The sequence below is a fragment of the Corythoichthys intestinalis genome, chromosome 13 (assembly GCF_030265065.1).
Source record: "Corythoichthys intestinalis isolate RoL2023-P3 chromosome 13, ASM3026506v1, whole genome shotgun sequence".
Lineage (NCBI taxonomy): Eukaryota > Metazoa > Chordata > Actinopteri > Syngnathiformes > Syngnathidae > Corythoichthys > Corythoichthys intestinalis.
In genome coordinates, this window is record NC_080407.1 from 45,385,435 (window position 1) to 45,412,171 (window position 26,737).

Below are 26,737 nucleotides of genomic sequence, written 5' to 3' on the forward strand. Positions count from 1 at the left end.
TCGGAGATATCCGTAAAACTTCGGCATGGCCCGAGTGACGCTTCGGTCACCGTCCGGCAATTTCCGGAAAATTTCCAGCGTACTGTCCTGTTTGTCACTATACATTCATTTTAAATTCGAACTGTTAATCTCGCAGATTGTTGTAAACTGAAATTTAAACTGCCGTTATCTAAGAACTGAAACTTGATATAAATATTTTTTCTTTTTCAGTTGGGAAACGGCAAAAAATATCATCTATTAGCGTTACTAGCAAGAATAGTTCAAATTCCCGACAAGCGTCGATTGGTCTGCCACTCGCCGTCATTATTTGGAGATTTCCGGAAAACTTCGGCACGGGCCAAGTGACGCTTCAATCACCGTCCGGCAATTTCCGGAAAATTTCAAGTGTACCGTATTGTTTGTCACGATAAAGTTGTTAAACTAGCATCTTGTTAGAAACACAAATTTAAATTGCTGATATTAAAAAACTGAAACCTGATATCATTTTGGACACTAAATGATTATTTTTTTTCCTTTTTTTAGTTGGGAAACTGCAAAAATATAATCTATTAGCATTACTACCTTAATACAGCAATTCATGCCAGACATCCCAGAAATCTGACTGAACTACAGGAGTTTTGTACCGAAGAATGGGCCAAGATTAGTCCTGATGGATATGCCAGACTGGTCTGCAGCTACACGAAGCGTCTGGTTGAATTTATTGCTGCCAAAAGGGGACCACAAAATATTAAATGGGATGCCTCACTTACTTATCCCCCCTCCCTTCTGTCGTTGTTTGCATACTATCCTCATTAAAATTTGAAAACATATAAATGTTGGGGTGGTTTTAGTTCAGGCAGACACTGTTTTTTCCTCTGTGTGATTTTGACAAAGATCAGCTCACATTTGATGATTTCTGCGAGGAATTCCAAAAGGTTCAGATACTTTTTCATACCACTTCACCTGATAGTTGCTTGTAATCCGCCATTCATTCATCTCAAAAATGTGTTTATTCTGGACTGGAATACAAGGCAGGTGTAACATAGTGTTCAAAAGTGAAGATGTCGATATTGCAAGAACTCAGCATACAGGAATGAGTTCACGAAGTGTAGAAAAACTGCGTCGGACAAATAACGGTAAAAACAAAGTTGGGAGGATGCTTTGAACAAAAATTTTAGAACATATGCCAATTTCAATATTCCAAAATAAATATCCATGACTTGTCGGATAGACATGCACTAGACACTAACGTGGCTGCCACTAGAGGATGTTAGTTTACAAAAGCACCGCCTCTAGTGACAATGAACCAAATCACATGTAAAAAGTCAACCGTCGTAAAGCTATGTATCAGAAAAAAACTCCATATAAATGACCATAAATAAATATAAAGGTTACTTGCCTCTCTTCAAACTTGTAATAGTGTAGTTGGTATTAATACTTCAAACATCCACAAGGTGACACTAGAGTAGAGAACAAAAACATGCTTGGCAGGATGACGTCAATATGTTCTTAAATCGTGATTAGTAGCCTCCGTGAACAGCTTAATGATACTCCAGCGTTGTAGGACAGAGATGAAACATGGGCAAAGTCCACCCGTGTCACAAAATGTCAAAAAAAAAAAGTGAAGGCGACATGCACGTCACAACTCGTGGCGATGGGTAAACTTGGTCGATGGTTTGGCCCGAGACAGAAACACAAAGAAAACCCCAAACATAGACTTCATAATGGATTGACGGCTCAGATCAGTCGTGCACTGCGCTTCGCATTCAAGTAGGGGGCCGCCCACATCAAGAGGAGCTATTCCCAAACACGCACGCAGCAATCTAACGCCGGATTTAGGTTGAAAAAGTACGAAAGCTGTGCCGCAGACAAACAGGAAGGATTGTCTCAGGAGTGATTTGTTCGAGGATTCGAGGTAATTATATTTTTCGTACCATGCATGCATTTTGAAACGAAAAAAATCAATGGGAGAAATTAGCCGCTACTGCATTAGCATCATAGTTCGCAATACTTACGTAAAATAAATGCTAACTAGTTTTTTTTTTGCATTTAACCAATAATAAAGATGTTTTACGTCCATACCTATAAATAATTCAGGGTTTTAATCATTTAATTACAAGAATTTTCACCGGAAAAGCCCCGTTTACATCAGGCGGCTGCTAGCTACGTTCACAAACAGGCTAGCATTATACTTCGACATATTTACGTAAAATAAACGCGAACTGCACGTTTTTTTTTTTTTTGCTTTTAACCAAGAATCGAGACTGTTTTACGTCCATATCTATAAAGAATTCATGGATTTTAGCATTTATTCGCAATAATTCTTTCCGGGAAAAGCTCTGTTTACGTCAGGCAGCTGCTAGCTACATTCATTAACAGACTAGCATTGTTTTTCAACATATTTACATAAAATAAACGCTAACTGCACGGTTTTTTACTTTTAACCAAGAATCGAGACAGCTTCACGCCCATATCTACAAAGAATTCGGGGATTTAAGCATTTATTCACAAGAATTTTCACCGGAAAAGCTCTGTTTACATCAGGCAGTTGCTAACTACATTTATTAACAGACTAGCATTGTATTTTGACATATTTACGTAAAATAAACGCTAACTGCTGTTTTTTTTTTTTTTTTTTGCTTTTAACCTCGTATCGAGACTGTTTTACGACCAGATCTATAAAGAATTCAGGGATTTAAGCATTTATTCCAAAGAATTTTCACCGGAAAAGCTCTGTTTACATCAGGCAGCTGCTAGCTACTTTCATTAACAGACTAGCATTGTACTTCAACATATTTACGTAAAATAAACGCTAACTGTACAGGTTTTTTTTTGCTTTTAACCAAGAATCGAGACTGTTTTACTTCCATATCTATAAAGAATTTGCAGATTTAAGCATTTATTCACAAGTATTTTCACCAGAAAAGCTTCGTTTACTTCGGGCGGCTGCTAGCCTCATTCGCTAACAGTTTAGCATTGTACTTCGACATATTTACGTAAAATAAACGCTAACTGCACGTTTTTTTTTTTTGCTTTTAACCAAGAATCGAGACTGTTTTACATCCATATCTATTAAGAATTTGGGGATTTAAGCATTTATTCACAAGAATTTTCAATGAAAAAGCTCTTGCTTACAACAGGCGACTGCTAGCTTCCTTCACTAATAGACTAGCATTGTACTTCAACATATTTACGTAAAATAAACGCTAACGGCTCTTTTTTTTTTTTTTTATTGCTTTTAACCAAGAATCGAGACTGTTTTACATCCATATCTATAAAGAATTCGGAGATTTACTCGCAAGAGTTTTCAACGAAAAAAGCTCTGTCTGCAATTCCACTCTGTCAGCTTTGACTGCCTCGCCATCAATGCAGGCCCCCTATTTATCGGCCCCGCGCCCCGTCAATACATTATGAAGTATTGCCCCAAACACAACAAATGGCACGCAAGCTTAAAAATTCAAATGTAAACAGAAGACGTGTCCTGCGGTAAAAAGTCGGTCTTTTGCGAACGAGTCTAAAAAAGGTCATGATCGGAAAGCGCAACCCTCAATAAGTTAACACACACAAGAGGGGGGAAGAACAGAAGCAAGACACACAACATAGGAAGACAGCGAGAATCAACGTGATAAGAAAATAAGGCATTTTCCAAGAGAGAAAAGGTGGATAGTGTCGACAAGGTTTTGTGGGAAAAATCACGAGGAAATCTCAGCCAGGCGCTGGAGCAGAGTGGAGAAACCGGCGGCCTGTTGGGAGAGCTCGGCGACCCGATCCACCATCTCCTGAGAGGCCGAAACTGACGGGTAGTTCTGGGCGGCGCCCTTGGTCGCCACCACCACCGCTTTCAAAGCCTGGCAGAGGCGACCCCCGGAAGTGGTGATCTGGAAACAAGAGCACGAAATGAAGGACGAAAAGCTTAAAGACCTTGTTCTTCTTAACGCACCTTTGCCCGGAGGTCTGCAGAAGCTAGAAGACGGGAGAGCGTGTCGCCGATGAACACCAGCTTGTGCGCCGTTACGATGAGGCTTTTCCCGCGCGCCACGAAGACACGCGGCGGTTGGTTGCCACGTACGCTTGCGAAGAGCACGTCGATGGCGTCGGCCAAGCAGGAGAGGTGAGCGAGGCTCTGGGACGAGTAGAAGGACAGCAGCTCCGAATCCTCCAGAGATAGGGACACCGGCAAGGGAGGGGACGGAGTAAGCTGAAAACAACGTACGGAAACTTGCGATGACACGTAACTTGCGATTTTATCCGTTAAATAATGCCCCCAACAAATGTACTCAAATGGGACACCCAAACACAATTCGATACAGTACGTCAGTGAACGTCTCTTGAAAGACTCCTTGTCCGGAGCTTGTTGTTCCGCAGACTTCGATCCTATGTGAGGCTAGATTGTTAACAGAAACAAGTGACCTCTTGTTGGGGCGCAAGCTAGGACTTGAGCCAATGAGCTGGATTCCTGAGTCACATGTCTCATTGGTAAACAGACTCAACTCATGACTCATCAGTTACGACCAGTGATTCAGCTCAAAAAAGGGTCGGGATAACGGGATTTGACTACATCCGCATCATTCGGACAGTGGAGGCAACTTACTCTGGGCTCTGAAGTGATTGTTTGTCCATTCTGAGCAAGGGGAAGCTCTGGTTTTCCCTAAATGGACATAAGAACGTGGGACAGACAGTCAGAAAACTACAGAAGAACAACAAAGAATAGAAAAGTGATCTTTGTCAAAATCACACAGATTAAAAAACTGTCTGCTCGAACTAAAACCACCCAAAGATTTATAGGTTTTCATATTTTAATGAGGATAATATACAAACAACGGAAGGAGGGAAAATAAGTAATTGAACCATCACATTTAATATTTTGGCAGCTTTTGGCAGCAATAACCAACCAAACGCTTCCTGCAGCTGCAGATCAGTCTGGCACATCCATCAGGACTAATCTTGGCCCATTCTTCTCTACAAAACGGCTGTCGTTCCATCAGATTCCTGAGCTGTCTGGCATAAATCGCAGTCTTTAGGTCATGCAACAGCATCTCGATGGGTTTCAAGTCTGGAGTTTGACTTGGCCACTCCAGAACAGGGGTCCACAGTGACCGACAAGTAATTGAACTAGGGCTGCAGCTATCGAATATTATAGTAATCGACTGAAAATTCTATCGATTAATCGAGTAATCGGATAAAACAAATATATTTTTAGGTGAAGAGCAATTATAAATATACATGAGAAAACAAGAAATTTCATCTAATCTTGAACCATTTTCAGTCAATCAATGTCTTTATTTTCGATGTATATTGTTGAAAACAGCCAACAATTGCATCTCAAATGTAACTAGAATTAAAAAAAAAAAAAAGACTAATTCACTGCTTTCACTCAAAAAACTTTTAGATATTAAAAAAAAAAAAATATATATATATATATATATATATATATACATATCTTACCTAAAAATGCCGTTACGCTTGATAACACACATCACTTAAAAGTTTCAATGAATTGAACGTGTTTCAATTGAATTTCTCTTTGTGTCAAGCCATTTTGAAGTTCTAGTTAAGTTTTAAGTTAGTCAAAACTGTAAGTCCTGATAGGATTTTGAGTTTTTGCAGTGTTCAAAATAAATGTATGATACAGGCTGTATTGGAGCACATTAGGGACCAGTGCTACTTGGTGTTTTATCCAGCAATGACTACTGAGCTAAAATTGATAGTTAGCATTATTAAGTTTTTATTTGACACCCTCATCACTCCACAATGCTATGTTATGTTAAAGCCTGTATGTAAGACACGTTAGCCACGCATCGACAGTGGTCATAATTAATTGAAACGTAGCCCTCCGCAGGGCTAACGTTACGTGAGCTAGTAGCGACAGTAACGTTAATCTTATTTATTAGCGCTTAGCGCTCTTTATTAGCGCTTAGCGCTGTACTGCTTTAAGATAGCGGCTGTGTACTAACGCTGCCCAGACGCGGCCGAGTCTGTCATTTCGCATCTAGTTCAACATACATGTGATCTCTATGAGACGCATCAGACGCTACCTGTACCAACGTAGCATCGTGCGGGCTAGTATTTAGCAACGTCGGCGTCGTTTGTGGCGGCTGTCGGCTGCAGTAAGTTTTTTTTTTTCCTTTTTCCTCTCCGTACTTGACAGTGCATTATCACGCATTAAAAGTAGTCTGAGCAAAACGTGATGCTTAGAGCTGTCAAAATAAACAATTACTCGAGGTGAAAAAAATTACTCGGATCAGTTTTTAAACCCGAGTTACTCGAGTTGCTCGAGTACTCGTTTCAGCTCTAAATTGAACCATCACATTTAATATTTTGTGGCCCCCTTTTGGCGGCAATAACTTCAACCAAACGCTTCCTGTAGCTGGAGATCAGTCTGGCACATCCATCAGGACTAATCTTGGCCCATTCTTCTCGACAAAACTGCTGTCGTTCCGTCAGATTCCTGAGATGTCTGGCATGAATCGCTGTCTTTAGCTCATGCAACAGCATCTCAATGGGTTTCAAGTCTGGAGTTTGACTTGGCCACTACAGAACAAGGGTCCACGGTGACCGATAACGGGGATCTTAAATCAGAGGGTCTCTGCTGGAGAGCCCTGGCAGCCTCTGCCCTGCAGTCTCTCTGGGGACACCAAGCCATCTCGCGGAAGATGAAACTCCAAATTTACAACACCGCCATACTCTCTATTCTCCTGTATGGCTCTGAAACATGGCGCTTAAGCAAGACACTTTGGCAGCAGGGCTCTCAGGACCATCAAGAACATCAGGTGGCCCCAGCAAATCTCCAGGGAAATCCTGCAAGTCCAGACAAATCACCTCAGAGCCTCCCGCCTGGCCGCATAGCGCCGCATCCGCTGTCTTGGCCATGTTCTCGGTCTTCCTTCTGACCACCCGACAAGAGCCATCCTGGAGTTTGACCCAAAGGCTGGAGACGACCACAAGGAAAGCCCCGCACTCGATGGCTTGACACCATCGTGGACGACCTCCAACAACACGGAGTTACCTTGAAGTATGCAAATTTGCTAGCTCAAAACCGCCAGTACTGGAGGGGCCTAGCTCACCTGGTCAGCGCCAGACCCAACGCAAGAGCCGTGATGATGATGACTCCAGAACATGTATTTTGTTCTTCTGAAACCATACTGAAGTTGATTTACTTCAGTGTTTTGGATCTTTGTCTTGTTGCAGCATCCATCCTCTTTTTAGCTTCAACTGTCTGACAGACAGCCTCAGTTTTTCCAGCAAAACATCCTGATAAACTTTCGAATTCATCCTTCCATTAATGATTCCAAGTTGTCCAGGCCCTGAGGTAGCAAAACAACCCAAATCATGATGTTCCCTCCACCATGCTTCACGGTGGAGATGAGGTGTTGATGTTGGCGAGCTGTTGCATTTTCTCTCCACACATGACGATGTGTGCTACTCCCAAACCATTCAACTTTGGTTTCATCAGTCCACAAAATATTTTGCCAAAACATGTGGAGTGTCCAAGTGTCTTTTTACGAACATTAAACGAGCAACAATGTTTTTTTAGACAGCAGTGGCTTCAGAGAGAGATGTTGGATTGTACCAGTGATTTCTGTAAGTCAAACACTCTCGGGTTATTTTTTTTACCTCTCTGAGTATTCTGCGCTGAACTCTTGGCGTCATCTTTGGTGGACGGCTACTCCTTGGGAGAGAAGCAACAGTGCCAAACTCTCTCTATTTGTAGACAACTTCTCTGACTGTCGATCGGTAAACATCTTACTTTGAGAGATGGTTTTGTATCCTTTCCCAGATTTATACAAATCAACAATCCTTAATCGCAGGTCTTCAGACAGCTCTTTTGACCGAGCCGTGATGGACTTCAGACAATGCTTCTCAACAAGACAATTCTTACCAGGTCTGTATTTTATAGTGGGCAGGGCAGCTACAAACCACTCATCAAGTGATTGGGCACCATTCTGACTTAAATTGTTTGGTAAAAACTGGTTTCAATTGCTCTTTAAGTCTCCTTAGGCAGAGAGTTCACTTATTTTTCGCACTTCTGTCATTGTTTGCATGCTATCCTCATTAAAACATGAAAACCTGTAAATGTTTGGGTGATTTTAGTGAAAGCAGACACTGTTTGATGGTGATTTTATGCAGAAATTTTAGAAATTCCAAAAAGGTTCAGACACTTTTTCATAAGACGAAACAACTAACCTGCAGCTTGACATATCCAACACTGTCTCCATTAGGGACCGGAGCTGGGACGGGAGTCAGGCCAATTCCAGCATACTCGTTGCCGGGGTCTTCATCTCCATTGCCGTGACCCGCTGAGAGGGTCACCGTGGCTTGAGTGGGAGGCATCGGGAAGGCCGGCTGCGGAGTCGGAGGCAAAGGCCTTTCCTGAATCCAGCTACTCTTACGGGAGCCCATGCCGCCTCCGGCTGACTTCCCGTCCGATACCGGGAGAGCGGGCAGCGGCCTCCGGGACAAAGAGTCCTGGGAGGGTAATCGCGGGCGACCCTGAGCCTGCAGGAGGAGAGCGCTTTCCTCCAGGGAGCGCTGGACCAGTGATAGGAGTCCTTCCGACGGAGGAGCATTGCCAATTGCCGATAAAGCGGGGAGAAGGTCGGACAAGCGGGCCCAAGCTTGCTGAAGGGGCGGCGGAGGGTCCCCGGAGTAGCTGGCTTTCCACGTAGACAGGATTTCGGCCAGCGACGTGGCCAGATCTCGGGAGGACAGAGCGGCGGTTGAGCAGGAAGCAGCGCTCAGCACGGCGTGGACCAAGCTGGAGAGCGAGGCCCTCCATTGAACGTCCCCGGATCCGTTACTGGACACGGAGAGTCGACGGGTGGAGGTGGAGGAAGACGACGACGAGTGGGGGAGGACTTCAGCAGTCAGGGCGGGCATATCGTAGATCCCGCAATCCGGAGAGTCCCGCCGCTGATCTCCTGTGCTCGCTCGCTTCTCAGAGGCCGGGACGCAGTTAGCGTGACCGTTCTGGCTCAGGTCCTCCGCGGACTCCCCGGGAGCCAAAGGAACACCCGGAAGACTTGGCACACTGTAGACGTCGTCCGGCAAAGTGGCGCTTGCTTGGACTTCGGAGGCGCAGCCATTCAGCGTTATGGTTGGAATGTCATACACCTGCAATTGGAGATGACAGGACAGGACGTGACATTTTGAAGTAGGTATTGGCAACTACCCAAGACTGTCACATTATGTGAGGTAGGGAGTTGGTCAGACTTTTGAATGCACACATAAGCATTTATTGAAGAACCTCTGGCAACTAACACACAGATGCATCAAAGAGTCTTTAACCAGCAACTATATTTATTCTCTTGAACATCCCTCAGTCAAAGCGGATGCACTAAGTGGAGGAAAAACAATCCAACAGCTGGTCCGCACATTTAAGGAGCAATACAGAGAGACCACTGGTGCTGTGGCCTTGGCCTGGCCTCTACAGACAAATGGGTGTGGCCGACCAGGGAAAAAATAGCAACAGCACTTGGATCTACCGAAGAGACGGGCCACCACAGCAAGAGAGAGACAGGTGTGGCCTGGCCTTCAGTAGGGGGTGAGGGACTTAGGGAATGGTATTTTGGAATGCAGTCTAAGGTGCACAGTTAAAGCAATCGACCTTAACAGAAACCGTCAAATGGAAAAGATGTCATCACCTCTGTCTCAGAGTCCACATGTGGCGGGACGGTGCGCGGGGTGTCATAGATGCCGTCATCGTCATTGCCTGCTGGAACGGCACGCTGCCACCTGCCGCTGGGCGGGGTGTCATATACCTAGGAACAACAACAAAGTGTATACATCGCATGAAATGATAAAAACGGTTCAAGTCAAGGTGACGCGACAGTGGGGCAAATAAGTACTTAGTCAACCACCAATTGTGCAAGTTCTCCTACTTGAAAAGATTAGAGAGGCCTGTAATTGTCAACATGGGTAGATCTCAGCCATGAGAGACAGAATGTGGAAAAAAAAACAGAAAATCACATTGTTTGATTTTTAAAGAACTTATTTCCAAATTAGAGTGGAAAATAAGTATTTGGTCACCTACAAACAAGCAAGACTTCTAACTTCTTCTAACGAGGTCTAATGAGGCTCCACTCGTTACCTGTATTAATGGCACCTGTTTTAACTCATTATCGGTATAAAAGACACCTGCCCACAACCTCAGTCAGTCACACTCCAAACTCCACTATGGCCAAGACAAAAGAGCTGTCGAAGTACACCAGAGACAAATTTGTAGACCTGCACCAGGCTAGGAAGACTGAATCTGCACTAGGTAAAACGCTTGGTGTAAAGAAATCAACTGTGGGAGCAATTATTAGAAAATGTAAGACATACAAGACCACTGATAATCTCCCTCGATCTGGGGCTTCATGCAAGATCTCACCCCGTGGCGTCAAAATGATAACAAGAACGGTGAGCAAAAATCCCAACACCACACGGAGGACCTAGTGAATGACCTACAGAGAGCTGGGACCACAGTAACAAAGGCTACTATCAGTAACACAATGCGCCGCCAGGGACTCAAATCCTGCACTGCCAGACGTGTCCCCCTCCTGAAGCCAGTACACGTCCAGGCCCATCTGCGGATCGCTAGAGAGCATTTGGATGATCCAGAAGAGGACTGGGAGAATGTGTCATGGTCAGATGAAACCAAAATAGAACTTTTTGGTACAAACACAGATTCTCGTGTTTGAAAGAATACTGAATTGCATCCGAAGAACACCATACCCACTGTGAAGCATGGGGGTGGAAACATCATGCTTTGGGGCTGTTTTTCTGCAAAGGGACCAGGACGACTGATCTGTGTAAAGGAAAGAATGAATGGGGCCATGTATTGAGAGATTTTGAGTGAAAATCTCCTTCCATCAGCAAGGGCATTGAAGATGAGACGTGGCTGGGTCTTTCAGCATGACAATGATCCCAAACACAGCCAGAGCAACAAAGGAGTGGCTTCGTAAGAAGCATTTCAAGGTCCTGGAGTGGCCTAGCCAGTCTCCAGATCTCAACCCCATAGAAAATCTGTGGAGGGAGTTGAAAGTCCGTGTTGCCCAACGACAGCTCCAAAACATCACTGCTCTGGAGGAGATCTGCATGGAGGAATCTGTCAAAATACCAGCAACAGTGTGTGAAAAGCTTGTGAAGAGTTACAGAAAATGTTTGGCCTCCGTTATTGCCAACAAAGGGTACATAACAAAGTACTGAGATGAACTTTTGGTATTGACCAAATACTTACTTTCCACTCTAATTTGGAAATAAATTCTTTAAAAATTAAACAATGAGATTTTCAGGGTTTTTTTTCCAAATTCTGTCTCTCGTCGTTGAGGTTTACCCATGTTGACAATTACAGGCCTCTCTAATATTTTCAAGTGGGAGAACTTGCACAATTCGTGGTTGACAAAATACTTATTTGCCCCACTGTATTTCCAATTTTATTGCTCATATTTTTTTTCCCCGTTACAAACCTGGTCATCCACAGGGTCGGCGTAATCTTGACTTTCACCTTTGCCGTTATGCACGTTGTTGCTTTTCTCTAGGTCCTGATTTGTCTGTCTGTCTGCCTCCTGCCCTTGAGAACCGGGGTTGGGGGCCACGCCGCAATCACCTGACACAAGTGTGGACTGCTGGGCATCTTTCCGTGTGACTCCCCTAACCGGGGGTGCGGGTGGAGGGGGCTTTCGAGCAAAATTTGGAGATCCGGGAACTCGGGGATGGCCCGCTCGGACTAGTAAAGGGGACCCCCGGTGGCAGGCGAGACCGGGTTTCCCTCTGGCCACAGCAGGGTTGGGAGACGGACCCTTGACGAGGGGCCTGGGAGGTGCTTGGGCAGGGGTAGATGAAGTCCTTTGAAGAGTTACTGCCATAGAAGATGGGGTTTGGTACATGTCCTGACTCACTTTAGACTGGGGAGTTCCACTGACTGAGGAGGGGCCGTTTGTGACAACTCCTCCAGTTGGGGACTGGTAAACATCCTCACTGGCGAGCGGTGTCCCTTTAGGCACCAAGTAACAGTCATCAGAGTGTCCTGTGGTTAGTGTTTCTCGAGGGACGAGATAAGTGGTGTCCTCAGATTCATCGCCCATTCTCGCGACTCCGCCGGGGGATAGGTACACAGACTCGTGGGTTATCTGACCTCCTGGCTGCCGAGCAGATGACGGGGAAGGGCTTACGGGTGTATGATAAAGCGCTGCGGTCACGTCTGTGCCCCGTCCTCTAAGGGAAGGGGACCGCGGGCGACCACCGACTCCTATATCCCAGTCGGGCCTGGGTCTGGACCCGGAACTAGAGTGCGAACGCGGCCGTCCACCATCTGCCTTGCGGAGCTCGCCGGGTCTCGAGGATGCACCGGCTCCTCGGGTTTCACCCGCAGCGGGCGGGGAGCGGTACACTGCCTCCGCGTCGTCCACGCTACCGCGAACCAACGGCGGGCCTGGTGACAAGTAAACCGAGTCCGGACCAGGGGTCGGGGCGGTCTGGAGGAGACGCAGACGATTAGCCGGGGCGATGCCCTGTCGACCGTGCAGGGAGCAAAGCCACCATCCGGGTCCACCGCTCTGCTCCTGCTCCAAAACCATCAGGATATCCCCCTTCCTGAAAGCCAGCTCTTCTGGGCTTTCGGCCGTGTTATCAAACAGCGCCTTCGCCAACACCGTCTAAATAGGATGAAACACTCATTAAAATGTTTTTTAATAGTCTTACTTCGGACACACGAGACAAACTCACATTTGTGCGTCACAAACAAAAAGTACATTGATGGCAATGCTAAACAGCTCTGTTGTTTCAGGGGTTGAAAAGCATACAAAAGCTTCACTCGAGTTCAAATACAACCCCTAGCAAAAAGTATGGAATCACCAGTCTCGGACGAGCACTCACTCAGACATTTTATCATGTAGAACAAACTCAGATAAAAAGCTTGAAAAAAATCATGAATTAGTTCAAAAGTGCAACTCTTTAGCATTCAGAAACACGAAAAGAAATGAATAAAAACTGTGGTGGTCAGTAAATGTAAATGCAGGTAAATACATATGGAATCACTCCATTCTGAGGAAAAAAAACTTGCTGTGGACCTTTTTTTTTTTTTTTTTTTTTTCAAATTTCCACCACAGGTTCTCAATAGGGTTGAGATCTGGGCGATTTGCGGGCCATGACATTGACTGGATGAGTCTTTCTCCAATGCATGGCTTAACAGTTTTAAGCTCTGTGGCATGATGTATTGTCATCTTGGTAAAATGACAAACATATCTTCAATTGAAGGAATAAGAAAGCCGTCTAAAATTTCAATTAAAACATGTGCATTTATTGAAGATTTAACCACAGCCATCTCCCCAGTGACTTTGCCTGACATGCAGCCCCATATCATCAAGGACTGAGAGAATTTTGATGTTTTCTTCAGGCAGTCATCTTTGTAAATCTCACTGGAACAGCACCAAACCAAAGTTCAAGCATCAACAACTTGTTAAGAGTCAAGAATCTGCATCTGCAATCTCACTGGAACAGCACCAAACAAAAGTTCCAGCATCATCACCTTGTCCAATGCAGATTCTTGACTCTTGACATGCAGCCCCATATCATCAAGGACTGAGGGAATTTGGATGTTTTCTTCAAGCAGTCATCTTTGTAAATCTCACTGGAACAGCACCAAACCAAAGTTCCAGCATCAACAACTTGTCAAGAGTCAAGAATCTGCAATCTCACTGGAACAGCACCAAACAAAAGTTCCAGCATCATCAACTTGTCCAATGCAGATTCTTGACTCTTTACATGCAGCCCCATATCAAGGACTGAGGGAATTTTGATGTTTTTTTTTTTCCCAAGCAGTCATCTTTGTAAATCTCACTGGAACAGCACCAAACCAAAGTTCCAGCATCATCAACTTTTCAAGAGTCAATACTCTGCATTGGACAAGGTGATGATGCTGGAACTTTTGTTTGGTGCTGTTCCAGTGAGATTGCAGATGCAGATTCTTGACTCTTGACAAGTTGTTGATGCTGGAACTTTGGTTTGGTGCTGTTCAAATGCAGATTCCTGACTCTTGACAAGTTGAAGATGCTGGAACTTTTGTTTGGTGCTGTTCCAGTGAGATAGCAGATGCAGATTCTTGACAAGTTGATGATGCTGGAACTTTTGTTTGGTGCTGTTCCAGTGAGATTTACAAAGATGACTACCTGGAGAAAACATCTAAATTCCCTCAGTCTTTGATGATATTGGGCTGCATGTCAGGCAAAGGCGCTGTCAAGAATCTGCATTGGACAAGGTGACGATGCTGGAACTTTTGTTTGGTGCTGTTCCAGTGAGATTTACAAAGATGACTGCCTGAAGAAAATATCAAAATTCCCTCACTCCTTGATGATACGGGGCTGCATGTCAGGCAACGCCACTGGGGAGATGGCTGTGGTTAAATCTTCAATAAATGCACAAGTTTACATTGAAATTTAAGACAGCTTGCTTCTTCCTTCTACATGATAAAATGTCTGAGTGAGTGCTCGTCCGAGAGTGGTGATTCCATACTTTTTGCTAGGGGTTGTATTAAAACATACAGTGATCACGGAGGGCCAAAAAGGATCAATGGTCAAATGGACAGAGCGGCTTAATGGTAATGAGCGGGATCAGAGCAGTAGGGGGGATGGGAGTTTACAGCCACATCTGTCCCTTGCTGTTTAGGGTTTAATTGCCAACCCACCCGCCCCCTGCCTTTCTTTTTTTTTTTTTTAAGCCAACCCCCATGGGGACCACTACCATGTGGGACTGGGACTGGGACTGGGACCCCCCCCCCCCCAGCCAAAACATTCAGTACAGCACAACTGCATTACAACTTAACGTAATACCATGGACACTGATACTTACAGAAACCGACATGGTTGTGAAGTTCTAAGGTTATTTGGGTCTCGGAGAAGGTCCAACTGGAAGATTCCGGTCAATCAACGAGGTCCTTTCAGCTCACATCGTCTCCACATTGAGAAATACAACCACTAAGCCTGTGGGTCGTTCGGAACCGTTACTTGAAGCACATACTTGTCGAAATAACACCGACTTGAAGGCGAATGGGCACCACCTGTCTAGTCATTCCACGCCCCGGTAACGTTAGAAGCTAACATTAGCTTAGCATCTAAATCTGTGTTGAAATGAATCACGATTTTATCGTTCGCTTATGTTGTCAAATGTTAAATGTCGTCTTCATCGGAACGTAATTCACTACCGCGGCCTAGTTCGGTAACATTGTTGGACTAAAACGTTGGCTGTGTTCAGAATTTCCAACACAAAGGAGGTCAAAACGTTTCATCGCGGTGGTGTATGGAAAATATCAAAAATAAACTCGTACATTACCTCCTTTTAGCGTAATCTTCGATAAACTTCCACATCGGCGTTCAGTGCGAGATGTGGGTTAAGCGCTTCTTCTCAAGCGTAAAAAACCCAGTGGCCATTGGCGTTCAATCATTTTCGGCCGATGACAACAAAATGATCTCCGCCTTCTCCGACGCTGACGTATTTCGTCGATCTACAAAAAATCGGAGTCGTTAGCAACACTCCCTCAGCGCAATCCAGTTGTTTGTTAGATCGCGTAACGCTGCCACACGCTCGCTAGCTGATTGGCTCCTTGCCCCGAGATGCGTTTAAGGCGCTTTATAAAAAAAAGAAAGGAGAAAAGCTGTAAAACAGAAGACCTGAAGCCGTAAATTCAATTCGCCGGGTGCAAAACGGGATAAACAAGACGAAATGAGTACAAAATGTGTTTATATTCAATAGCAAATCAACTGCTACTTTAAGCTTTTTTATTGTGACGGGTTTGTTTTTTAACCCGGAAGAAAAACTGCAGTTCCAGTTCAAGGAGTTCGAGGAGTAAAGGTCTTGACTTGTTTTTAACATCCTAATAACTGTTTTATCCTTAAATAAATGACTATTTTTCTGGTTTATGTTGAATTGTGGCAAAATAACGCAAATGCTAACTATTGCGATAGCTTGGAGCGTGTAGTTGTTTCACGACAAACACAAGCACATAGCTTACTGCTTATTTTTTTTGTCCAATCAGATTTCAGCCTCTGTGTTGCTATGTCGATTTAATGTTAACCCAAGTAAGACTGGACTGTATTCGTGATATTAGTGTGGGATTTTATCATATAACTACGTTAGTGATTCGAGTGTCACTTGGACAAAATATTGTGCTTTTCTGCCATCTACTGGCAATAATAGAGCGGAATTTTGCTGATTTCATGTCTGTGTCCGGTTTGTGACCCCGCAGGTGATGTTGAAGGTCACCTTTAGGAACCTTTGGAACACACCTGTATCAGGACTAAGAAGTATGTCACAGAGCAGCCTTGCAGGGAAAGTAGCCATTGTCACAGCCTCGACGGCCGGGTAAGAATCTCATTACGCCTTACGGACACTATTCCAAGAGGTCAGAGGTCATAAGCAGTCTCCTGCGACCCCAGTATCGGCCTGGCCGCGGCCAAAGCCTTGGGCAAGAGGGGGGCGCACGTGGTGGTGAGCAGCAGGCGCCAAGCCGGTGTCGAAAAGGCAGTTGCCCTGCTGCAGAGCCAGAACATCCAGGTCACCGGCACCACCTGCAACGTCGGGAATGAAGGCGACCGGGAACGACTACTTCAGACGGTTGGAAAACACGAGCAATTTTTTGCACGCACATTGGTAATCTTACGGTTTATTCACGCAGACTCTGGATCAGTATGGAGGCGTCGACATCCTGGTGTCCAATGCAGCAGTGAACCCTTTTTTCGGAAACCTCATGGACACAACTGAAGAGGTTTGGGACAAGGTTTGTTCCAGATCGGACTATTTTATTCAGGAAAAAAAATATGGCAAATAAACAGCCATTGTTTTCAGATTATGTCCGTGAATGTGAAAGCGGCCTTCCTCTTGACCAAACTGGTGGTGCCTCACATGGTAAAAAGGGGGTGAGTTTTACGAGCAGCCACTTGTGAATCACTGCTGAAGGATTAGAATTCATTGTTTTGAGCGTGCGAGATTCTTTTCAGGGGCGGGAATGTTGTTTTCGTGTCGTCCGTGGCTGCCTACCAACCAATGCAGGTTAGACCTTGGCCGTTAACCTTTGCAAGAGGGTTTTATAACTAAATCGGGGGCGCTGTTTCTCCAGGGTTTGGGTGCGTACAGCGTGAGCAAGACCGCCTTGGTGAGCTTAACCCGGGCGCTGGCCCCAGAGCTGGCTCAGAGCAACATCAGGGTGAACTGCGTAGCCCCTGGCATCATTAAAACCCACTTCAGCGCCCCGGTGAGTTGTCCCCCCAGTCTTTTTCTGATAGTCCTGAGTCAAGGTGCCGTTAATCGATGATTCCGCAACACCTTGCAGTTGTGGCAAAATGACGACATCATGGACACCTTCAAAAATCAGATGTGTATTAAAAGGTACGGTTCACCTTGATTGTATTCTTTGGACTATAAGTGGCAAGGGTGCGACTTATAGTCTGTAGGATGTGGTATTTGAAGCGTGAACGTCAATATTCTTTCCTCTACAGAGTTGGCGAGGCGGATGAAATCGGTGGAACGGTCGCATTCCTGTGCTCGGACGAGGCATCGTACATTACGGGAGAAACCGTCGCGGTTACGGGCGGAATCGGCTGTCGACTGTGATCTTTGTGTGATCTATTCTGTCAATGAATAAAACTTGATTTTGTGTTATTCAACTACTTCGCCGTACGGTTTTATCAAGTTAGCTTCTGTAGCTGGGGGTCAGACCGCCAAGGCCCCCGCGGCAGCCTAACTCCTTACGCACCTGACCCGTTTGGACCCTCCCACAGGCGGTGAGCCCATGGGAAGGGGGACCCACGTTGCCTTTTCGGGCTGTGCTCGGCCGGGCCCCATGGGTACAAGCCCAGCCACCAGACATCCGCCTTGGAGACCCACATCCAGGCCTGGCTCTAAAGGGGGGCCCCGGTAACACGCGAAGATCAGCACCTCCAAATCTGAGACCATGGTCCTCAGTCGGAAAAGGGTGGCATGCCCTCTCCGGCTTAGGATTGGCAGAACGTGATGGTGGTCCCCCTAACCGGAGTGTGTTCCAATTATCAAGGCATCTCACTCCTCAGCCTCCCTGGTAAAGTCTATTCAGGGGTGCTTGAGAGTAGGGTCTGTCGGGAAGTCGAATCTCAGATTCAGGAGGAGCAGTGTGGTTTTCGTCATGGCCGTGGAACAGTAGACAAGTTCTACACCCTGGGCAGAGTCCTGGAGGGTGCATGGGACTTGGAGAAGGTGTTCAACTGTGTCCCCCGGGGAGTCCTGTAGGGGGTGCTTCAGGAGTACAGGGTACCGAGCCCCCTAGTAAGGGCTTGCCAGCAGTAAATCGAATCCCAGTGTGGGTTAGACTCCACCAAGGTTACCCTTTGTCACCGATTCTGTGCATAATTTTTATGGACAGAATTTCTAGGCGCAGCTGAAGGTTTGAGGGGGTTCGGTTTTGTGGCCTCAGCATTGCATCTCTGCTGTTGGCTTCATCAAGCTGTGACCTCCAACTCTCACTGGAGAGGTTTGAAGCAGAGTGTGAAGCGGTTGGGATGAAGATCAGAACTTCCAAATCTGAGACTGTGGTCTTCAGTTGGAAAAAGGTGGCGTGCCCTCTCCGGGTCGGGGATGAGACTCTGCCCCAAGTTGAGGAGTTCAAGTTTTCTTGTTCAAGAGTGAGGGTAGGAGGGAGTGGGAGATCAACAGGCGGATCGGTGCAGTGTCTGCAGTGATGCGAACTCTGCACTGGTCTATAGTGGTAAAGGAGGAGCTGAGCCGCAAGGCGAGGCTCTCGATTTACCAGTGGATCTACGTTCCTACCTATGGTCACCAGCTGCGGGTCATGACTGAAAGAACACGAATACAAGCGATCGAAATGAGTTACCCCCGCAAGGTGGCCGGGCTCTCTCTTAGAGATAAGGTGAGAAGTTCGGTCATCAGAGAGGAATTCCATGTTGAGCCGCCACTCCTCCGCGTAGAGAGGAGCCACTTCGGATGCCTCTTGGACACCTCCCTGGAGAGGTGTTCCAGGCATGTTCCACCGGTGGGAGGCCCAGGGGACGACCCAGGACACACTGGGGAAACAATGTCTCTCGGCTGGTCTGGGAACTCTTTGGGATCCCGCCGGAGGAGCTGGTTGAAGTGGCTTGGGATAAAGAAGTCTGGGCTTCCCTGCTAAAGCTGCTACCCCCGTGACCCGACCCCAGATTAAGTGGTAGATGATGTGTTTTTGGATGGTTTTATCAAGTGCTGCGAAGACAAACTACCAAGAAAACACCTTTATTCAAGATTCCATTTCTGCCAAGAGTTTAAATATCATGATCCTACATGCAATATTTCAAAAATGCTTGTCTATCGTCTACGTTCAAGCAAGGAGGTGCGGTGCGTTCGCTTCCAGAACTCTCGCAGAGTGGGTACATAACTGCCATGTTTGGTTCTGTAGTAACGCTTGTTAAACAGCTGGGGACGACAACAGAGGGGACGTTAAAGTGGCAGGGACGGCGGACAGTCTTAACTTACCCTCTCCTTGAACTTCTTGGTGCTTTCGTCCTCCGAATCGGGGACGTAATCGTCGCTAGCTGCTACCAGTGACCCTAAACACATCAGTTTTCATTTGAGTCGAGGAATTGGGAGGCGCCGTTGAATTAATATAAAAATATGTTAATGCCAGGTTGAAGGTCTGTCAAGTTGCCACTCATGTTGTTGTTCTTGTGTACACTGACTGTGAAGTTCCACTCGGTCGTTATTCATGAACTGATTTCCTTGAAACTTAATAGCTAAGTAGCACGGGCTAGTATCTATCAAACCTTGGAGCCTAATGTGTTTTTAAAAAATAAATAAATAAATAAAGGCTGATTATTTAATTGCAGAATTATAATTAAGAGTTGGCCGGTAAAGGTAGCCTTCTGTAGGTTATGGATTTGCCAATACAGGGCATGGAATTATTGGTGCCTGTAGGTTACGGGTAGTGTTGCCAACAGTTCTGGATTGCGCGGGATGTCCTGGAACATAGGAAGTTCTGATTAGTTCCAATCAGAACTTCCTATATTCCAGGTTGTCCAGCGCAATCCGGGACTGTTGGCAACCCTAGTTACAGGTTAGTAAGTCGCTTGTAGCCTGTACTAGCATACACAAAAGTAGCATTTGGTACCTGGGCTGTTGAGGTGGCGAAAAGGAGACAGGACGGCGACTTTGGCTGGTCCCGTGAGTTGATTTCTGAAACAACCATATTCAAGATGAACTCTCACATACCCAAATTTGGTAATCAAAAATGAACACGAGTGTTAAAAAAAACAAAAATAAATTGACCACAAACTTCGAGAAGATCCCAAAACACTTTATTTCACCATGTTTGATCCCTTACAAAAAGAAAAAAAAAAAAACTTCACGTGGATTTACTCGGTCGCTTACTCTTTCCCATCACAGTTGCGGACTTCCACCATGGCAAGCGTTTTAGGGCGGCGGCCGTAGAAAAACGCAGTTCCTCGACCTAGCTCGGAGCTGGACAGCCTTGGGATGACGACTTTGGCTTGCCGGCTCAGGCAAGTGTTTATGAGGGCGTGACGTTCAGGTGACATAACCGTTTCCTCATCATCGGCCGGTCTCCTGCGCTTTACTCCCGCCAACTTGTCGCCGCATTCTTTGGACTTGTCGTTTGCCGGCAGTTCGGTAAGGTTCCCGTCTTCGGAAGAGTCTTCCGCGGGATTTGACCGCGCTCTTCCCGATAGAGGTAAAGATTGGGACGTCAAGATGGAGTCTCCTCCGTCCGAAGGGAGGAACGCTGTGGGACGAAAGAAAACCAATGGATTCGTAGCTAAGTCGGGCAGGCGCTAACGTCAACTTACACATGGCCTCAGGATGCCCGAGGGAGGTTTGATGGTCCAGCAAAATCTTCAAGAGCTGTGGTTGAGAAGCCGCTTGGGCGCATTCTTCTAAAACGGCTGGGGTTTCACCGAGCCAGGATACAGTCTACACACCAGACCAAACAAGAATTTTGATACATTCAACCGTAGCGTCTTCTTTTTGGAGTTGCTCTACCTACCTGAGAGAGGCTGGGCACCGGGAGCAATTGATCCAGTCGAATCAGAAACTCCCACAGCCGCTTCTCTATCGTCTGGTCATACAAAGGACCGTAGTCCTCCTGAAAATCCTCCTGTTGATAAGAAACACAATTTGGTTAGCGCAAACTGAACTCAAGCCGACCAGTCGGGTAGAACCCACTTGAAAATAGTTCAGTCTGGCAACTGGGTCAGCGAGCATCTCGTGGACCATCAAGTGAAAACTCTCCACAGATTTTCTCACTTTGACATCAGTTTTCTACCAGGATGAAATATGGTTAAGCTAACATCAGACAGGGGCGTTGAGATGAGTGGACCCACCACAGTGTTGGACGATGAAGTCGACGGGGTGGTGGGAACCGTAATCCTCTTTAGGTGGGTCTTAATGGCGCTAGCATCAGGTTGGGGGTCGCGCAGGAGCTCCATGATTAGCTAAAGAAGTTTGCAGTTATTACATTTAAATTCTGACGGTCTTGAAAAATATACTCACCCGGGATCTCAACCCCAACTGGAGCTTAGCCTGATGCCTCAAGGTGAGCAAACCCGTCACGGTCTCGCAAGTAGACGCCACAAAGTCCGCCAGGACCCCGTACCTTGCCACGTCCCGCTGTTTCATCACCTTCCAGAGGGCTGCGGACACCAAGCGCACGGGCGGAGCCAGCTGTCGCAAAGCGGCGAAGGGGAGGGTAACATCTGGATAAGGTGGAGGACAAATGATCAACAGATGCACATTCGTTGACAGCGCCACAGGTCCAATCCATTTTATGTTAATTCGCCTTCCCCAGTCAAAAATGGATGAGCGTTACGCAGCCAGTCCTCCTAGTTCAGGGGTCTGCAACCCAAAATGTTGAAAGAGCCAAATTGGAGCAAAAAAACAAGTATGTCTGGAGCTGCAAAAAATTAAAAGCCTTATAACGAAGGCAACACATGCTGTATGGATCTATATTTGCCTACTATGAAAATGACTAAATCGGGTACAAATAAAGCCTTCATGATTACCGTATATTCCGCACTGTAAGGTGCACCTGAAAGCCTTCAATTTTCTCAAAAGCCAACAGTGCACCTTATATATGGATCAATATTAGTTAATCATGGCGCAACATTCCGTTTAGCTCAGCTCCATCTAGTCCAGTGGTCGGGAACCTTTTTGGCTGAGAAAGCCATGAACGCCACATATTTTTAAATGCAATTCCGTGAGAGCCATACAATACAGTGTAGTGCTGAAATGATTAATCGATTAACTCGAGTATTCGATTAGGAAAAAATATTCGAATTAAATTTTATTGCTTCAAGTATTCGTTTAATTAAAGTGGCGTTGTAATAGTTTATTTTGAAAGTGTTTGCATTTAGTTTAATTGATTAGGATAGATACACTGCCCTCTGGTCTGCCTCATTTCACATGGCTGAATCTAACTGCTCCCTGTTAAGCCCAACATAAGCTAAGTTTTTGTTTGAGCTAATGTTTTTTTTAATGCATTCGTAATTTCTTTTATAGGTTTATTTAGTAGGGCTGTCAAACGATTACAAATTTTAATCGAGTTAATTACAGGTTAAAAATTAATTAATCGTAATTAATCGCAATTCAAACCATCTATAAAATATGCCATATTTTTCTGTAAATTATTGTTGGAACGAAAATATAAGACAAGACGGATATATACATTCAACATATGGCACATATGTACTGTATTTGTTCATTATAACAATAAATCAACAAGATGGCATTAACATTATTAACATTCTCTTAAAGCGATCCATGGATAGAAAAACGTGTAGTTCTTAAAAGATAAATGTTAGTACAAATTATAGAAATTTTATATTAAAACCCCTCTTAATGTTTTCGTCTCATTAAAATTTGTCAAATTTTTCCATCAACAAATAAACTAGTAACTCGCCATTGTCGATATCATTACACCATGCTCACTCCCCAAACCCATAAAATCATTTGGACCCAAGCGCCAGCAGAGGGCGCCAAACAACAAGTAACAAGCAGACATTACACTGCTGTCATTTTAATTTGAGCGGGGCATGTGCGTTGATTGCGTCAAATATTTTAACATGATTAATTTAAAAAATTAATTACTGCCCGTTAACGCTAACCCAGCCCTAATATTTAGACGTTTTTGTGGGAAATGTGTTTGAACCTTTTCTTAAAAGCATTGTAAAATATATATATATATATATATATATATACACATATATACATAATTTTATAGCATTTAAGCTAGCGGACTTTTGCTATGTAAGTTAGCCAATTGTTCTTTTGTTGTACATAGAGCCTCTTTTTTTTTTTTTTTGTACCATTTGAGGCTCAGCTCAGGAATTTTAATTTTTCATGTTCCTTATCCGATTACTCGATTATTCGAACTAACTAGTTCATCGATTAATCGACTACTAAAATAATCGATAGCTGCAGCCCTAATACAGTATATCACAAAAGTGAGCACACCCCTTACATTTCTGCAGATATTTGGGTATATCTTTTCATAATTGTGACACACATTATTTGATGTCAAATAATTTTTTCTTTATGTGGGATTTTCTCCCCACTGAATGAATGCACTTGTATTGAAGGTTGGATTTTTCTCTTTTTTTTCCATAAGGTCCCATATTATTTGAATTTTTTAAAAAAATATTAGAAGCTAAAAAACACATCTTTTTCAGCGGTGCCAATAATTATGGAGGGCACTGTACATCCCTAAATGTCCAAAATGAGTACTGCTTGTCATTTTCCCTCCAAAATGTCATATGACTCGTTACAGGAGTGCTGTCAGCATTGCTGCAGAGAAGAGGTGGGGGGTCAGCCTGTTAGTGCTCAGACCATACCCCGTACTCTACATTGAATTGGTGTGCATGGCTGTCACCCCAGGAGGAAGCCTCCTCTGAAGACGGTACACATTAAGCCCGCCCGTCTCATCAGACCATACGACATGGTTCCAGTAATCCATGTGCTTTGTTGACCCCCTACCTCTTCAATCTCTGAAGCAATGCTGACAGCACTCCTGTCACAAGTCACATGACATTTTGGAGGGAAAATTTCAAGCAGTACTCAATTTGGACATTTAGGGATGTACAGTGCCCTCCATAATTATTGGCACCGCTGAAAAAGATGTGTTTTTTAGCTTCTAATATATATTTTTTTAATTCAAATAATATGGGACCTTATGGGAAAAAAAAAAAAAAAAAAAAAGAGAAAAATCCAACCTTCAATACAAGTGCATTCATTCAGTGGGGAAAAATCCCACATAAAGAAATAATTATTTGACATCAACTATTGTGTGTCACAATTATTAGCACCCCTGGTGTTAATACTTTGTACAACCCCCTTTTGCCAACAAAACAAGGTCTGGGGACTGAGATGGCCATGGGAGGAGCTTGATTTTGTGTCTGGTGAACCATTTCTGTGTAGATTTGGCCATATGTTTAGGGTCATTGTCTTGCTGAAAGACCCAGTGACGACCCATCTTCAGCTTTCGGGCAGAGGGCAACAAATTTTGATTTAAAATGTCCTGGTATTTCAAAGCATTCATGATGCCATGCACCCTCGCAAGGTTCCCAGGGCCTTTGGAAGCGAAACAGCCCCACAGCATCACTGATCCCACCCCCATACTTCACAGTGGGTATGAGGTGCTTTTCAGTATGCTTATCTTTCGTGGCACGCCAGACCCACTTAGAGTGTTTATAGCCAAAAAGCGCCAGAGCCACATGCGGCTCTAGAGCCGTGGGTTCCCGACCCCCGTCCTAGTTTGGATGAATTAGACATCGTTTTCAATGACAGGAAATGAATCAACTCATCACCTGCCTTTGTATAATCGGTAATGGGTGAAAAAGATCTTTTTTTGTCATGAATACATAGGCTAGCCTATAGTTGGAGGGATGTTGAGGCATTTCCGTACTTTGGGTCTTGTATACCAAAGTATAGTATACCAAAGTTATTATGCTGAATATAAAAACGGCAAAGTCTTAAAGCAACCCTGGTTCAAGTTAACCCTGTCCATCAGTTAATTAAAGCTAGGTTACTCACCACCGTAAACGTTCGAGTTTCTTGACGCCATCATTCAAAGTTGACAAACTAGGTAGCTCGCTACCGATGTCACTCCTTGACTCAACTGTTCAAAAAACCGCACTTACTTGGGTTCGTAAAAAAACTAGAACGGTAATTATGTTTGAATTCGCAACAAAACGTCAGTTTGTAGAGTTTTTTGCTTGTCCTCCCGCCTTTGTTAAGTGTAATCTGTTTTATAGTGTTTGTATGGCGCGGAGGGTGCTTAAAAGGAAATAAAGACGTTCGCGGGACAAGCTCCGCCCTTTCGGGAGATTCCAGTTACTTAAACAAGTGCGCCCAAAGCTTTTCCGGATATCACGTAGTCGTAAACGCGTTTCCTACTCGGCCCACGTTCGTAAAGTCGTAAAGTTTCTTGAACTGCAATGCAGTGTTTATATTTTTGTACTATTGTATGTTTGTGATTGTTCAGATAAATAATAAATAATAAAATAAACATAAAAAGAAAAGAAAAAAAAACGCAAAATAAGGTTTCGAAAGTACAGTTATCCCTCGTTTTTCGCGGTTAATGGGGACAAGAATCTGCCGCGATAAGTGAAAAACCGCGAAGTAGCGCCCCCTGCCCCCCAAAAATGATTTGTTTTTGCCTTTGTGTGTGTTCTATGTATTTATTCAGATAGATACATATAAGACATGTTTTTTTCTTCACTTTTTTCCCTAAAATATAATTTTTAAAAAACTGAATGTATATGTATATTTTAATTTTTTATTTTAATTAAAAAAAAAAAAAAAAAAAAACTGTCCTGTTCAGCTGTTTGACAGAGAATAGAAGTCTAAGTGTCCGGTTGGTCTGAACAGTTTTAATGTTTCACATTGAGAGTGACATACTCCCATTGTGATCATTCAACATACCTCGTTTATTATGACAAGGCAGCGAACAGGAAAGTGTTATGGGGGAACAGAGGAAAAGAAACACAAACAACAAGATATACATTGAACGCCTACACAAACAATTAATATGTTGGTGCTATCGTCAGCTAGATGTATTTCTAGTTGAAACCATGTGTGAGGCCTGTTGACCAGGAAAAGAAGGGGACGGGGGTGGGGAAGTCTCAAAGCTAAGTGACTGGGAGGGGTAGAGTGTACACAAATCAACTCTGTGATCTAGAACCCAGTAAACGTGTGAATCCCTTGTGAGTGTAAGCCCGTTGGCAACCGACCCTACGCCGCCCCCCCAGCCGGGAGCGCCCACTCATATTCAGCTGCACGTGAGCCCCACCAAATACGCGACAGCCACCCAGACGAGCAGATATAAATGGTTTTTAAGCACTTTAAATGTAATAATTATAAGTTTTAAACATGTTACTGCCCCACTGAATTATTTTAAAACAAGAATAAAGTATAAAAATGCTTGTCTTTATTAAATGCTACATTGAGTGAGTCCACTCAACTCCGCTCCATCTCTTCGCTTACACACAATGAGTTGCCACAGCAACTGTTTAAAAAGTTAAACAATGATTGACGCATGTAGCGCTTTGAGGTTGCGGCTCTCAAGCATCTCTGACAAGATCAAACCTAAATGTCTGTCAATCATCATTAACTTACTTCGGCAGCGAGTGAACATTTGTCTATTTCCGCGTTCATTTCCTGCCGCCCCTCCTACTTCAAATGTATTGGACGTCTATTGCCGTCAATGAGTTAAAGGGAGAGTTTGATAACATTTTTACTCTGGATGAACTTTGCCCTT

At 44.5% G+C, this 26,737-nt stretch overlaps 3 protein-coding genes across 3 annotated transcripts; 1 reads left to right on the forward strand and 2 right to left on the reverse strand.

Moving 5' to 3' along the window:
- Positions 1-247: 247 nt before the first annotated feature.
- efs (embryonal Fyn-associated substrate) lies at positions 248-15,448 on the reverse strand. Its single transcript, XM_057854418.1, has 8 exons — positions 15,286-15,448; positions 14,806-14,936; positions 11,427-12,614; positions 9,621-9,737; positions 8,164-9,090; positions 4,571-4,627; positions 3,920-4,177; positions 248-3,857 (listed from the first exon to the last, which is right to left on the reverse strand). The coding sequence occupies exons 2-8, from the start codon at positions 14,815-14,817 to the stop codon at positions 3,672-3,674; spliced, it is 2,745 nt and encodes a 914-aa protein (XP_057710401.1). The 5' UTR covers positions 14,818-14,936; positions 15,286-15,448; the 3' UTR covers positions 248-3,671.
- A 131-nt stretch (positions 15,449-15,579) lies between these two features.
- On the forward strand, positions 15,580-17,618 carry dhrs4 (dehydrogenase/reductase (SDR family) member 4). The gene is made up of 9 exons (XM_057854421.1): positions 15,580-15,804; positions 16,199-16,314; positions 16,389-16,566; positions 16,628-16,729; positions 16,798-16,868; positions 16,950-17,001; positions 17,069-17,203; positions 17,282-17,337; positions 17,448-17,618. Exons 2-9 carry the CDS (start codon positions 16,202-16,204, stop codon positions 17,560-17,562), a joined length of 822 nt encoding a protein of 273 aa, XP_057710404.1. The 5' UTR covers positions 15,580-15,804; positions 16,199-16,201; the 3' UTR covers positions 17,563-17,618.
- Positions 17,619-19,202: 1,584 nt separating this feature from the next.
- Positions 19,203-25,258, reverse strand: tinf2 (TERF1 (TRF1)-interacting nuclear factor 2). Its single transcript, XM_057854420.1, has 10 exons — positions 25,012-25,258; positions 21,478-21,680; positions 21,309-21,419; positions 21,151-21,246; positions 20,972-21,082; positions 20,775-20,898; positions 20,341-20,710; positions 20,081-20,145; positions 19,450-19,523; positions 19,203-19,389 (listed from the first exon to the last, which is right to left on the reverse strand). Exons 1-10 carry the CDS (start codon positions 25,043-25,045, stop codon positions 19,282-19,284), a joined length of 1,296 nt encoding a protein of 431 aa, XP_057710403.1. The 5' UTR covers positions 25,046-25,258; the 3' UTR covers positions 19,203-19,281.
- Between the last annotated feature and the right edge of the window lie 1,479 nt (positions 25,259-26,737).